The sequence below is a fragment of the Candoia aspera genome, chromosome 2 (assembly GCF_035149785.1).
Source record: "Candoia aspera isolate rCanAsp1 chromosome 2, rCanAsp1.hap2, whole genome shotgun sequence".
Lineage (NCBI taxonomy): Eukaryota > Metazoa > Chordata > Lepidosauria > Squamata > Boidae > Candoia > Candoia aspera.
This window is the reverse complement of record NC_086154.1, coordinates 243,686,491-243,701,597: the sequence shown is the minus strand read 5'-3', so window position 1 is coordinate 243,701,597 and position 15,107 is coordinate 243,686,491. Positions and strand designations below refer to the sequence as shown.

The window sequence follows — 15,107 nt, the reverse complement described above, 5'->3', positions numbered from 1 at the left end:
GCGTTTTTTCTTCTTCTTCTTTTTTAAATAGGAGACTAAATAAATCTGAATGTACCCAAAAGTCCTAGTTGCTGGCTCCAGGCTTCTATGGGAAATCTGTTTTTCAGAGACATGCCTTGGATTATTTACTGGAGAAATGAGATTATTTAAAGAGCAAAAACTGAATTAGGTGATCAGTGTTGCAAACTTTATTATTATAATTGTTGTTATTAAGGCTAGTCATACTTAAAATATTGTTTTTAGCTTCACTGCCAACTTAGGTGAGCCATTTCATTACTTCTAAATATATTAACAACAATTAAATGATTTGGTTAAAGCTACAATCCTAAATCGATTTAGAATGAGGAAAGGATGCTGTATTCCTGTAAATGATGCTGACCAACATCTCACAGAATCTGACCATGCTTCCTGAGGCTGTCAGAGGCTGTAGTGCAAATACCATGGATGTAGAGGGATTAATAGCGTGCTTTTTTTCCCCCTGTAATATGCCAGCCTAGGATTGTACCTTCAGTTCCAGTTCCCGCTGAACGTCTTTGGCGTACTGTTGTAGATTGATATGTTACTGCCTTTCTTCTTTTAACCAAGTATTGTTGCAATTGGCAACTCTCATGCATAGGCTGGCCCAGAAACTTGACAGGACAGCACACTCATTTATTCATAAACTGAATTGCACACTTGTATTCCACATGAATCAACCAAAATAAATCAGTGCCATGGAAAAAAGGGCCACTGTAATTGCCAAAATTCACTTGAATAATGCCCATACTACTTTTTGCATTTGCTTTATGTGGCTGTTAATCTTCATGGATCAGGTTTATAGTATACTTTACAATGGACTAGTCCTCATCAGGATTCCAGATGTATTGTATAATGCTATTGCAGATTATGGCCTTTGTCTTTCTCTTGATCTGAATGTTTGTCAGCTTTTGAACATAACTTTATAAGACTATTCCATTGGCACTCATTCCAGTTATCCAGACCTTTTAGTGAAGTACAATTAATAAGCCTTAACATTCATTTGTTTCATTTGCTCAGTGACAGGCAAATTAAAGTGTAAGTGTACATTCCAGTTCTTAGACAATATGTACAGAATTTTTTTTTCATTACATGCTGTTTGAATTAAGTGGAAATTCATTGAGTATACAGAATGTTGGAGATTAAAGTCCAAGGAGGAAATGAATAAGATAATCATTTAATTGCATATCCTGAGAACAGCTCTAGTTGAAAAGCTCTACATAGCTTCATAATAAGCTCCCTTTGGGTTTGCAGACTATGAAAGCAAATGTAACTTTTTATAAAAAAGACCGGTGTGTTTAATTTCTTCAGTGTCTTCTGAGACTCAATTCATTAGGTAGCTGGCTGCTTCTGGCTTGCAAGAAATAAATGAGTAAGCATCACTTTCTTTCTTTTAAAAAATGCCTCCTCTCTTGTGTGCAAACTGTTGAGTGTGTTTTAACTTCCCTGGTGGTCGAAAAATGCTCCCTTGAATACTGATTGATTTTTATTCTCAGCTTTATGGCTAGTCTCCAACTTCCATAACCCAGTCTGACAATTGGGACATCACTGTAAATTACACCAGGGTCACCTTTGTAGGAGGCCTCATTCCTACTTCCCACTCCACCCCATCAATCAATAACACACAGTACTTTTCAATCTGCCATGACATAGCCCTGTAACATAAATACATTTATATTTAGGCAAGAGATGGGCAAGGAACTGCTTTTTCTTGGTGCTTATCAGCCTTTCTGCACTACTGGACTTTTTTATTCTTCTTATTATTATTATTAAAAAAATAAACAAGAAGCTGAAATGTTGCAAAACAAGGTGTCAGATTCTAGCAGCATCTGTATTTACAAGAATGACTCTGGGCTCCACATGCGCTACAGGTAGTCCTCACTTAATGACCATTCATTTAGTGACAGTTCAAATTTAATGATGGTGCTGAAAAAGCCAACATACAACCAATGCTTACACTTAAGACCCCAGTCACATAATCACGATTTGGGCGCTTGGCAACCAGTTCACATCTATGACTGTTGCAGCATCCTATAGTTGTGATCACCATTTTCAACCTTCCCAAGTGGCTTCTGGCAAGCAAAATCAATGGAGAACTGCATGATTTGGTTAACGACCATGCAGTTCGCTTAATGACTGTAGTGATTTGCTTAATGACCACCCAAAAAGGTTGATTTGCTTGATGACTGCTTCGCTTAGCAACTGAAATTCTGGTCTCAATTGTGATTGTTAAGTGAGGACTATGTGTATACAAGCCTTCTTTGACAGCCAGTGCTTGGTGCGGGAGTATTTTAGAAAATCAAAGTAATCTGGAGTAATAAAGAAAATTCTGGGGAACAGAGGATAAGGTATGCTTTCTGCTTAATCAGTTTCTCTCTTGGTTCATGGGTGTTTTGTAACTGTGGCAGACATTTTGGGAACAGGCAAGTCCATTTCTTGATTGGAATTTTTTGAAAATTCCTACAACACACTAAAAAGATTCAAAATTAATGCTGTGCCAAAAGCTGCCCTGCAACTTCTAAAAATTTTATTCAATTATGAAGGAGGTGTCTGTTCTTCTACCTTATTTTTGTGGTGCTTGAGAATTCCTTTCAAATTTCTTTTGGTGGTGCTTTTGAGTTCATTTTCATTTTGGAAATGATAGCAAAGGCAACTGTTGGTGATGTTCTTTTCTGAAGCTTTCCTAGCTATCAACATATCCTAATCCCTCCCCCCAGATTGGAGGAGTTCCTTTATGGTGTCTTCCCTTGGCAGTGAGTGAACTGTAGGAAGCCAGGAAGACCACAGCTCACCAGAGGGATGATTGTACAATGAAGAACTGGACACACACACACACACACACAGTCCTTGGCCTTGTAACTAAAATAAGTGCAAGAAGACCACCCATTAGAATTTTACCAAAGTTCCTTCCTTCTTGAAATGAAATTTCAAAAGCAATTTCTCTTTCATAAGATGTTGATGAAAAATGAATGTGTTTTCTGCACATTACTATTCTAAGTGAATCCACCAACTTAAGAAGTTTGCAGCCTAATTATTGTTATGTGGATTTTCATCCAAAGCCTGTGCTTTTCCTTATGTATAAAAGATCGTATTTTAGCAATTGTAGAATATTGGATGGTTTCCATGGGAGAATTCCTTTATCCTGGAAATTGGTAGGTAGGACTGTTGTCACGGAAGTTAGAAAAGCTATTACTTCTTTCTTCTGAGAGAATAACAAAACAAAACTCTTGGTTCCACCCAGAGTCATTCTAGAGGATAAATTCTGGGCTGTCATTAAGCATGCATTAGAACTAAAATATTTTTTTCTCTTCTCTTAAATTTCTGATAGATAATTTCTGAAATACAGCTTTCTCATATATGAAAAGTCTCTGAGAATGCAATGTTGGTTCTTTAAATGAGCGTAAACAATGTTTAAAATGGATGAGCTTGAAAAAATATTTATGTTTGCTTAATATTTACTCATTAAGCAAACACTGAATTCAACAAAACCACATTCCCAAATACTACCCATTGGATATAATTTTTTCAAAGTTTCCATATTGGAGGAAATGGTTGACTATGCCATTATGTTAGTTCATTCTTTGTGCATTTTAGGGTTGATTATTTCTTCATCCAGCCCAGTACTATCCATTTCCACTACCATACATTCTTCAAGGTTTTGCTGGGCTATGAATATGGGACCTGCAGCATGCAGCACATTCATTCTACCACTAAACAACAATTCCTCCTAATCCATTGGCAACCCAAAACCCTTTCACTATTATAAGAACTCAGTCTTTCTGCTCAAACTGCTCTTCAGACAGCTGGTAAGCTTGGTAAGGATGATCAAGAGTATCAGACTTAGATATAATATAATGTTCTTTCCTTTCAGGGAATATGGAGCCATTGATGATGTAGATATTGATCTGCATATTGATGTTAGCTTTCTTGATGTAAGTAAACTAATAACAAGGTTCTATAATGAAGGCTGATAAACATCTGCCTCTGTCTTTCAGCAGGATATGAAGTCAACCATTCACAGGCAGTTACCTTTTTTTTTAAACTCCATAAATTTTTGTTGCATTGGGGTGGGAAGGATATGATTTCGTTTTCAGTGGAAATATTTGCAGGATGGTTTCCAAAGGTAAAAATCCAGTGGAGATTAGCACTATAAAAGCAATATGCCATGGATTTCTTTGGAATCACATTTGTAAGATCTACCCAGACTAAGTCCTATGTGACACACCTTGAACTAAGGTCAACTAATAATCTTTCTTTGGACAAAAATACTCTCCCAGTGGTGTCAGAAAAAGAAGACCTCTTCAAATGTTTCTGAAAGTTTTATACAAAAACGGGTAGTTGTGTTCTTGAGAAGAAAAAGCTTACATTGAGGAAGTATATATAATAAAGAATAATATTCAAGAATTGTGTATTAAGATATATTAAGAGAATTGACTTGGAAAAACTACATAAGGCAATATGTATATTAGATAGCAGCTGACGCAACACTTGTCTTGGCCAATCAGTTTAGAAAGCAACTTAGGTGAGCACCTTCATTTCCTTTGCCAGCTGTGAAGTACAAAATCTCCAGTGTAAACTTGCTGATAATGGCTAACAGGTTCTGTTGTGCTCTTGATTCAGGAAGAGATTGCAGTGGCCTGGGATGTAATCCGCACAGAGCCTATAATTGTGCGTTTGCACTGTTCACTCACACAATACTTAAATGGCCCTGGTAAGTTTCATTTGTCTTTCTCCTGCATGATACCTTCATAAGGAGTTTTATGCATGGTGTCTATGATGAGCTTTCTTCACCGAGGCAATTGCAACAGTTGATTTTGGTGCATAATTGTACTCTTCAGAAGGATGTATTGGATTCTTAAGAATTATTTAATACAGGTAAGCACTATGTAGAAATAATATGGGTGGATGGTAATACTCCAGAACTAAACTTATCAAATGTGTGGGTTGTTAACAATTAGAACAGATTGCTAGTAAAGAAGAGTGATGACTTCAGTATTTTGTGTTGTCTTCTGGTTAAATGTCTGTGGCAAAGTCCCTTGTAGAAAGGGAGGTGGGGAGCTGACGTGTGAATATAAGAAAACAAACACTGGACTCTCCAAAGATGTACTGTAGAAAACCTGTTGTAGTTTATTCTCCTCTGTCCCTGTAATGGTATGTGGGAATAACCTTGAGGTTATTGACAAGTGGAGGAGATGCTGCCTAGGGAAGGATCAGATAAAAGAGGGAGGAGCCCTCAGCAGCTTAACAGTCAGAGAAACAAACTTAGGAAGAATCTGCCCTAATTGATCAGGCTGTAAAAAGGGAGGGCGGGAGATTTGTACTTTTAGACTTGCAAGATTCTGTTAATGTAGCTTTACAATAAAGTAGAATTAGCTCATCTGGTCATGTTTCCTGTCCAGTTTACCTCAGAGGGATGATAGACCCTTAAGCATTCAGAGTCTGGGGTTGAAAACACAAACAGACTCTTTGGAGTATCGGCAGTTCTATCACAAACTGAAAAGTAATTTAATTAAAAAAAACAAACCAAGGAAGAAAATGGGTCAGGCTGCAGCAGTTTGAGGCTTGTTTGCACCAACAGACTCAATGGGCATCCTCAGTGTGCACCAACAGACTCAACTGGCATTCCAACCTTGGCATAAAGGCAATTCCCTTATTCGGAAGTCTCTGGCCCCTTCCTTTCTTCAAATTAAGGCTTTCCAATATGAGGAACCAGCTGTATTCTGTGCCTGAAAAATGAGCTGGGTCTCAGCCAGTCATCATAGAAGGGTAGGGGAGCCTGTTTATACAGGCCTTGATAAGAATAATTCCAGCTGGTGGTTCCTCCACAGCAGTGTTTCTCAGCCTTGACCTCTTGAGGATGTGTGGGCTTCAACTCCCAGAATATTGGCTGGGAAATTCTGGGAGTTGAAGTCCACACATCTTACATTTGCTGAGGTTGAGAAACACTGCTCTACTCCATCCTAGAGGAGAAGAGAAAAAAAATACAGGGTGAATGGAAGCTGTTGTGAATATACAACTTCAGCCTAAGTGATAGCCAATAGTTTATTACAAACTAGTAATACAGAGAGACTGAAATACAGTGAATATCTAAAAATAAAGTAAGGTATTCTTTAAGTTGAGCTCAATAGTAAGTGCCTTGGAAGGGGAAGCTAGGCAAAGCAGAGTAAGGAAAAGTATTGGAAGGGAAATGAAAGTGCAGTAAAAGTTGTGGGCCAGATTGGATGCAATTGGAAATGTTAGGTAGTGATTTTGGAGGGTTTTGGTGTATTGGATGGTAGAAGAAGAGAAGAGAGGAAAGAAGAAAAGATTGAGATCTGGGCCATGTGAAGTGCAGAAGGTGCTTGAAGCCATGGATTAGGTAGGTGATGGTGTTAGGTGTCCCTGAGATGAGGACATTGTTCAGAGTTTGGGCAACACGAGAAGCAGCTTGAGTGAACAGCAGTGCATGGGCCAATCCAGCTCAACTGAAGACTTTCCAGGAAGCAGGACAGAGCTTGAGAACAGATTTACAGGAGCCAGAGGAGAAGAGAGGTTTGCAAAAATGGACTGGGTGGCTTCATGCCAGATGGTGTGAGGCCCTGGAATTTCTTTGGCAGCAGTGGGAACAGGTTACACCAGGGATTAGGTTTCCCAGGTTTTCTGAGCCCTGCAGCTGCCACAGTTAAGTGTATCTGCCAGCACAAATATTATTTAGAGACTAGAGATTTTGAAATAGATTGAGCTCTAGTAATTGGGAGCTGGGTGAACTGCTATGTGGGAACATTAAAATACAAGACTAAGAGGTTTTGTTGGATGCTTGATCCATAGGTACAGTTCCAATTTCAAATGTAAATTGCTTTGTTTGTTTACTCTGATGTTTAACCTTATTATAAGAGGGAAATTTAAACCACTCAGAGTCCTTTTGGAGTAGAGTGGTATGTAAACCTCAGTAAGTAAACTCACTCACTCACTCACTTACTCTTGGGGACTTCATGGCATATACATGCAGTTTTCCTGACAAAAAGTTGACCACCTGCTTCCAGGACGTATTTCAATTTCTCAGTCTAACTAACCGTAATATTCCCTGGTAATGTTCCACCTAAGCATGACTTTAGAGACCTTGGCTGATCTTGGAAGTTAATAAGGGTTGGACCTGATTAGTGCTTGGATAGAAGAACAAAAAACCTCTCTGAAGAAGGCAATGGCAAATTATTATGTATGATGTTACTGTAAACCACCCAGAGTCCCATTTTTGGGAGATATGCGTGGTGATAGAAATTTTAAGAATGAATGAATGAATGAATGAATGAATAATGTATCCTGCCAAGAGAACTGCATGGATACAGTCACTAGAAGACATCTTTTACCGTATATTGCCATGAGCCGATTTGGAAATTGGTGATATAGTTTAATTATTTGACTAATCATTTTCACTATTACTAAATAAAGTATTGGAAATTAATTTATAACATTAGATCATCTGAGGCTGCAAGTAATTTTTCTAATTAGTATGTTTACTTGAGACAGAAAATGGGGTTACTTTTTATTATTTTCTTTCTTTATTTTATTTTCTATCCCACCTTTATTATTTTTATAAATAACCCAAGGCAGGGAACATACCTAATACTCCATCCTCCTATTGTCCCCACAACAACAACCCTGTAAGGTGGGTTGGGCTGAGAGAGGGGGACTGGCTCAAGGTCACTCAGCCGGCTTTCGTGCCTAAGGTGGGACTAGAACTCACAATCTCCTGGTTTCTAGCCCTGTTGCCTTAACCTCTAGACCAAACTGGCTCTCATTAGATACTCCAGAAAAAATGGTTCTGTTCTTTGGTATCACTCCTTAAGAACAACAACAAAAAACTTCTAAAAAGCTGCATATTACCACCTGTTGTTTTCTTTTCTTAGATGATTATTCCAGTTGCTGTTATGGTGATTTGGATTGTACCCAAGCAATTAAGAATGAAAATAATGTTTGTATACAAATATATTTATAAATATTAATACAGCAAGGGAGAAAAAAGAACAAGAGAAAAAATATATAGTTCTCTATTAATAGCATTATATTAGAGATTTAGTATAAATTTTTTTAACTGGGTCCAATTAAGCAACACTTTAAATATTTGCTGAGATAAAAGTCATTATATGCCCTTTTATAGGAGACTATTCTTCACTCAGTTTTACATTTTGATAAGCTGTTATTTTAATTGTAATAACCCAAAATTTCAGTATTATAATTAGTTCTGTCACTTGATAAAACAATTCTCTTTCTTCTTAATAATTCATCTTTTAAAATTTTCTAAACTAGCTACTGTAATTCACACTAGCTAATTATACTAAAGCAAAGTAATCCTGGAATGTAACCCACTTAGGAAGGTTGTTTGTGTTTACATCAAATGCTAGTTCAGTGTTGAGCTTCTCTAAAATTATCTAGCTATGATTTCCAAGGTTGGTAACTTTTTCAAACAGAACCCCTTTGTATAAAAGAAATCAGCTGCCTTCTTGTGATAAATCCAACCTGTGCCTTGTTTTCATAATTTTGAGACTTTCTTCAAGGGATGAGAGCCTCATTGTTATAAGCATGGTCATGAATGTGGCTATGTAACAGACACATGCCATCATTATATAACACACTTTATTGCACAAATACAGAAGTTTGAAAAATGTGTGCAGAAAAATATAACAAAATGCTAGCCTTAAGATTATTCAAAGACAGGACTTCCATCATGCCAGCTTGTATAACCTTTTGCATTTGAAAACTTTATACCCTCCTAAGTCTCCTTTCAGTCCAGGCCTCTAATTCTCTCTAGTAGTATTAATACGTCATCACCACCTTTTATAAGAGTCTTCTTTTCCTTAAAACAAACCAGAGGCTCTTTTTTTCTTTAATATTTTCCAGTTTTGATAATACATACACAAACACACACACACCCAAAATGGGGAAAGAAACACTCATAAATGGGTAGCAAAATGTTTCTGCTTCCAATGCCCTGTTTTATAAATTATGCATTGCTTTTGTGCGTTATCTCTCTTTCTGTATTCTCAGCTTTCTTCATTTTCATTTCTTCAAAAGCTACATTAAGTCTTCAGGCAATGTCCCTGCAAGTCAAACTCATTTATGGCCAAGTAAGGCTTGAATAAAATTCTACAAGGTCCAATGTCAGATATATCCAATAGGCACAAAAAGCACAAGCATGCCAACTACTGTACTAAAAATGGTAGTCCCCCCCCCACACCGTACCTTCCTATTTTGTTTAACCCCTTACTGGCAAAAGAGTATGAAAGAGTTCCAATGTTTGGAATCTGCACAATCTACATAATTTGCAGATGTTTTCATCCACTTCACAACTGTGGATTTGGGATTGTATCAAGTAGCAGGATTGAAATGGAGAGTGGCAAGGCATACAGATCGTTCTGCCTAACTTGATATTCTTAAATAGGCTGATTCACCAACCAGGCTGCTCTCCTTTCCTCAGTAGGCATTATATCACTTTATCTCCAAGGGAATAAATATCCCCACCTCTCTTCCAAGCCCTATCATTGCTTGAGAACATGAAATATTTTATAGCTTGCAGAAATCTTCAGAGTGTAGCAAGAAAAACGGCAAGAAATGCTAAACGTTCCTTTCCTTCTCCAGAGCTACCACATGCCAGAAAAGCAATGGCCTTGTCCCAAGTTCCATACTGGTGAAAAAGGCATGGCCTTGAAGAAAGCTTTGGAGAAAGACAGTCTGCTATATTCCACATCAGACAAAGATCTCGGCTAGACAGGGTTTTGTCCAAGTATAAAGGGAAGGGCATAGTCAGCAAACCAAATAAAATACCTTTAGTGAAAAGAGGATCTGAGGGCGGAGAAAAGCCAGTAAGGTGAGTTGACAAGTGAGCATCTTGGATAGTCCCATGTGAAGTTCAGGCTAAAACATTATTAAAGAGCTGGTGCCCTTAATATTGCTAAGAACCAGTAAAATCAGATAGAGCTAGCAAGTTCTTCTGCATCACCATTTCTGCCTCTGGTGAGCAAGACTTTCATAATTAAAGAGGTGAGAATTGTCAACTACCGTAATTTCTGACTGGAGAACTGTGGATCAAATTGGCTTCTTTGTCCATGTAGGATAGAGGAGATGTCTCAGTACATTTCTATGGACTATTCTTTCTTCTCTTTTGAACAAATAGGCTTGGCACGCAAAGATGGGAACTGGAACTTGGGTTAATGACATGGTCATGGGGTTCAGTGTTGTGATGGGACCAGTGATTATCCTCCAGATTTAGTCAGAATTGTGGAGGTTGTGGACCATAAATTTCCTCGGTAAATAGTGAGCTGAGTTACAGTTATGGGGAAAGTTTCAACGTGGAATAATTTGCTTGGTTTGAGTAGCACATGGATTATACACATCACTGCAAATTATTCTCATCACTTGTTCTTAAGTTTATACTAATGATGGAAGCAGTGGTGAGAAGAGGAACTTTTGTTTTGTGAGCACTAAGACTGTGGGAATTGTAGTTTCCCATGGAATGGGAATGGGTGTGAAATTCAGCTGAATAAGTTCTGAATGGAGCCCAATTAAGCAATGCCATTCCAAATCAGTTCCAAAGGTTACTCATCATTGTCTAGAAGTATTGTGTTTACAAGTGGAAAAGTTGCTAGCATGGAAGCCACAGGATCTTTCTTTATCCACTGTTATCCACAGCCCTGAGTGTTCTTTCCAATACATCATTTACCTTAATTGTAATGAGTACTTGATTCTGCCGGATAACAGCAATGGGAAAACTTTACTGGCTAGAACTTTTGATTTAAGTTTTTTTTCCCCCTAACAGCTTCTGGAAGTGATGGGGATGTTTCTGATGAAGTAGCAAAATTGTCAGAAGGGTGGGTCCAAAATTTTCAGCATTTGGAGATGGATCAGCAGGACTTTAAAGTGGAAAGGATGTGTTTTGCCTTGCAGAGACATAATTTATACTTTCCCCCTTCTCTCCCTTTCTCCTTCCAAAGGAATAAAAAGTCTACTGAAAATTGATATTTTTGTTGCCAAATTTAGGAGTGTAATCTGGGAGTGCCTTGGGTACCATTACATGAAAACTGGGGCACCATATGTGACCCAGAGCCAAGGGTTGCCCAGCTATACCATAAAGTAGAATTAATAATGAGCTTTAAAGAATATGTTTGCCCCTGTTTTTTCAACAATGTCTTCTATTCTACAGTGCCCACCATTGATGTATTTCAGATCTCTACTAAAGAAAGATTTGGACTGGGGCATCAGCTAAAGAAGTAAGTTTTGTCAGAGAGACACATAAATGTGTTATCCATAAGTATTTGCTTCTTCTTGTAAGGTATTGTGTCTGGCTACAGTGTTTTTTAGCAAATGCACTTTGAATTATTAACAGCTCTAGTAGAGTTTCTGATGACCCTAAAAAAATGCATCAAGATTTACCATTTCTTTTTATAATCCATGCAACCAAAAAAAATTGTCACTTTTTTGCAGTTCCTCCACTTCTCTAAAACTTATTATTAAGTTATCTCTGGATACTAGAATGCCTTGTCTGACTGTAACAAATTGAAATAATTTGCCTTTTTATTTTCTCAGAATTTATAAATAGGTATTTAAGGTCAGTCCTATATAAACATAGTGGACATGAATAAACCCAAATGCTAAATCAGCAATTCCTAAATTGCACAGTTGCACTTCTTAGAGTTGGTTTCTTGAAAAATGCAAGAAGCCAAGTCTTTTAGACCACTTTACGATAAGTTTATGAATGTTATGGTTTGGGCAGGAAAGAAAATCTGATGCATCCTGCCCTATTGACAGACCTAAAATAAAAAGCCATGTTGCTTTTTGGAGTGAAGGTTTGGGTTACCCTAAGTGGGAGGATTTGAATGGGAAAGCTTGGGGGAACATCAGAACTGCAGAATGAACTAGAAAGTAAAAAACCCATTCCTTATCATTTCCAGGAATGCTTCCCATAGACTGTATTCAGCAGAATGCAGGATAGATCAAGGGTGGTGAAATGGGGCTTCAATGCACGTTGCACCTGCCTTTCTATTTGCCTTTTTTTCAACTGCTGGAAGAGTTGCAAACAGCTTTGAGTATACAATACATGTATTAAACAGCTTCTAGTTCACTAGATACAATACTTTTATACTGGCTCCTAGTATAAAAGCTAAAGATACTGGTTACTTGGAAAGTGTAAATATGGGAGCATTTCAGTCCAATGAACCAAATCCAGTTTGAGATAGATTTCTAGGACTCCCATTGTCACTTTAGACTTGATTTCCACTGTGGGTAAGGCATGCATGCACTACATTGATTGACTGATTGATTATCTGTACTGCCAGACTTCCCAAATTGGTTGTTTGTTTCATATTTTGCAGAATTATGCAAACATTTGTTACACAGCAATGGAAAAATGGCAAAGAAAAATCAAACAGTACGCACAACAAAAAACTGTCAGAAAAGAAAGTGAAATCTCCCCTGCACATCTTTTCTACATTGCGCAGGTAGGAGGAAGTGATAAAAGATATACCTTGTTGCTCTGCCAAAAAACAAGACAGAGTGGCTATAGGGGTTTCATTCAAAGCTTGTCACATACTTTCAGCACATGCATGATGTCTCGCTTGGGGCGAGAGGAGGGTTGATCAATCCTGGGGGTGGTTAGCAACCTAAAGAGGTTCCCATGAATTATATGAATTTAAATTAAGAACTATTATTATCTCCATCTTGGATTTATATTTTGTATTTTGTATTATTTTGTATTATTTTATTTTATATTATTTTATATTATTTTATATTTTAATTTAAGAAATCTGTTTTTATTGTATTTTAATCTGTATTTATCTTGATTTTATTGTAAACCTCCCAGAGTTGCTCTTTGAGTGAGATGGGCAGTGACAAAATTCAAAATATCAATAAATAAAATAAATAAATAAACCAGCAGTATTTCTTTAAGCAAACTAGGGATTTAAAAGAATTTTGCCATGCTGGTAATTTTGGTATTTTGCTCCCAAGGCATCCTTCGTGAAGGAAAGGAACAAAGTCCAGTTAGCTTTTTGCATTCCCTGAAAAAGAAACCACAACAGGAGTGATTGGTGGTTGTGTTCACTTCTGAAATGTGTGATGATTCACAAAAGGTCCCTTCCATCTTTATTTATGATAAAGGCTTGCAGCAATGTCAGGTTCTTTTCAAAACAGAGGCTCCTTCCCTTAATTCTCCTGAAATCGGTATGTGAGAATGTATGTCCATATGATCAACCTGGGAAGTGCCAGAAAAATGCAATAGCCTAGTATATTTGGGGTGGGTGGGAAGTAAGAAATACCTCCATCTGATCCTCTCTGATGTGATGAATATTTCTCTGGATTTTTTAAAAAATAAAATAAATATTAGCAATATTAGAAAAGCATGCCTGATGTAAGCTGACCTCTGCACCTCAAATTGGAGTGGTCCCCTCAACAAATAAGGGATAATTTTGGGGGGGTCCCAGGCTGACTGGGTGAAATCTCATTCTTCTTGGTATCTTCCACTCTGCCTAGTGAGTGAAGGCAGATCATTTATATCCAAAGGCTGAACTGATGCCATGCAGAGAATAACTATTTGCCCATTCCTGTTTCACTCTGTGAGGTGGTTGCAGATTTTTATCTATCTATCTATCCATCCATCCATCCATCCATCCATCCATCCATCCATCCATCCATCTCAATATCAATCAGCTGTGCCCCACCCACAAGACACACATCTTGCAGACTTGAGAAGGAACAGATTTGCATGCTGTTTTTGTAGCTGCTTTCATTACAGCTCTTTGATTTTAAGTATACATGTACAGGAATCCTCCATGCTATGAAATTCTAGGCCAATTAAAATATTCGTTAATATTCATTATATTCACAGATCTCAAAATGATCCATGCAACTTTGTGTGTCCAAAATGTCTAAGTAGTTCCCTTTATTAAATGTTTGTGTGTCTGTGTGTGTGTGTGTATCCCCAAATAATTCACACTGATCAGAGATGTGACACATCAACTGATGAGAAAATTAGGTTTTGTCAGGTTTTTTTCAAAGAATACATTCTGCAGATCCACATCATGCAATTTCCTTTTCCTTCCTTCATGGCCTTCGCCCACTGCCTTGCAGAGATCTATCAGCAGCACAATAAATATAGTGGACACTTCAAAAAATATGACTGTAATTTTTCAGCTACATCTGGTAAGAGCTCACTACTAGGGAAGTTGCTGATCTGCTTAGTGACTTGATGGGGAAAATTCACAGAAGCATGAAATAACGATTAAGCTCTGTTCATATTTGAACATCAATTATTTGCATAATTGGTGAAGCACCTTGCCTCTTCTCTTGTGTTTGTTCTTTTTAACAAACTTTTGTTTTAAAAAAGGCAGCTGTATAATTTGTTTAATCAATTGAATACCATTCAGCTGAAAATCTGTTCCCAATTAATCAGGCAACCTATTCCTTATTTTCTAACAAAGGATTTTAAAAAAAGATAAACTGTACTGCAGATAGAAAGTGTTCTTTAGAAGTTGCATCTCTTTTCTTCTCTCTATTTTACTCACAGAGACCAGGAATTTCTTTTCTAAGATGCTGCCAGCTACAAAGTAAACATAAGAAGCTTGTTTTTGGAAGTACTATATTATCCATTTACTATCCAACCGCCCATTATTAATCCATTTATTATCCGGCCGCCCAGAGTCCCTCTCTTGGGGGGAGATGGGCGGTGGCGAAATCTGACAAATAACTAAATAAATTGCTAATTTATAAACATTTTTCCACTGATTAATTGATTGAAAGTCAGGCAATGGCAGTGTTATCTCCTCCTACAACACAGTCACCAACACAATGAAATTAACTTATCAGGGTTCTGACAGCACATAATCACACTGATTCAGTTTAAAAAGCCTTACCATGTTGAGAATATAGAGCCCTACTCATTTTCTCTAGGACCTGCTTGGTTTCCATTGAGCCCTTGTGTCACCAGAGTACTGGCAAGGATTCCCACTATCATTAGCTCCTTCTCTATTGCCAGGAAAGCAAGCACAGCAGCCAATCAGTATTTGAGAGATACATTCAGTGGTACCAAGCCTTGACAGTAAGTACTTGTCAAGCCCCTAACTGCA

General features: G+C 37.6%; 1 protein-coding gene across 1 annotated transcript in view; it reads left to right on the top strand.

Annotated features, from left to right (window-relative positions):
* PARP8 (poly(ADP-ribose) polymerase family member 8) overlaps window positions 1–15,107 on the top strand; it is a 179,070-nt gene that overhangs the window by 105,928 nt on the left and 58,035 nt on the right. Inside the window, exons 8-11 of the mRNA XM_063295680.1 lie at window positions 3,887–3,947; window positions 4,636–4,726; window positions 11,192–11,258; window positions 12,360–12,485. Coding sequence (XP_063151750.1) covers window positions 3,887–3,947; window positions 4,636–4,726; window positions 11,192–11,258; window positions 12,360–12,485 — 345 coding nt within the window. The remainder of the gene's footprint in view (window positions 1–3,886; window positions 3,948–4,635; window positions 4,727–11,191; window positions 11,259–12,359; window positions 12,486–15,107) is intronic.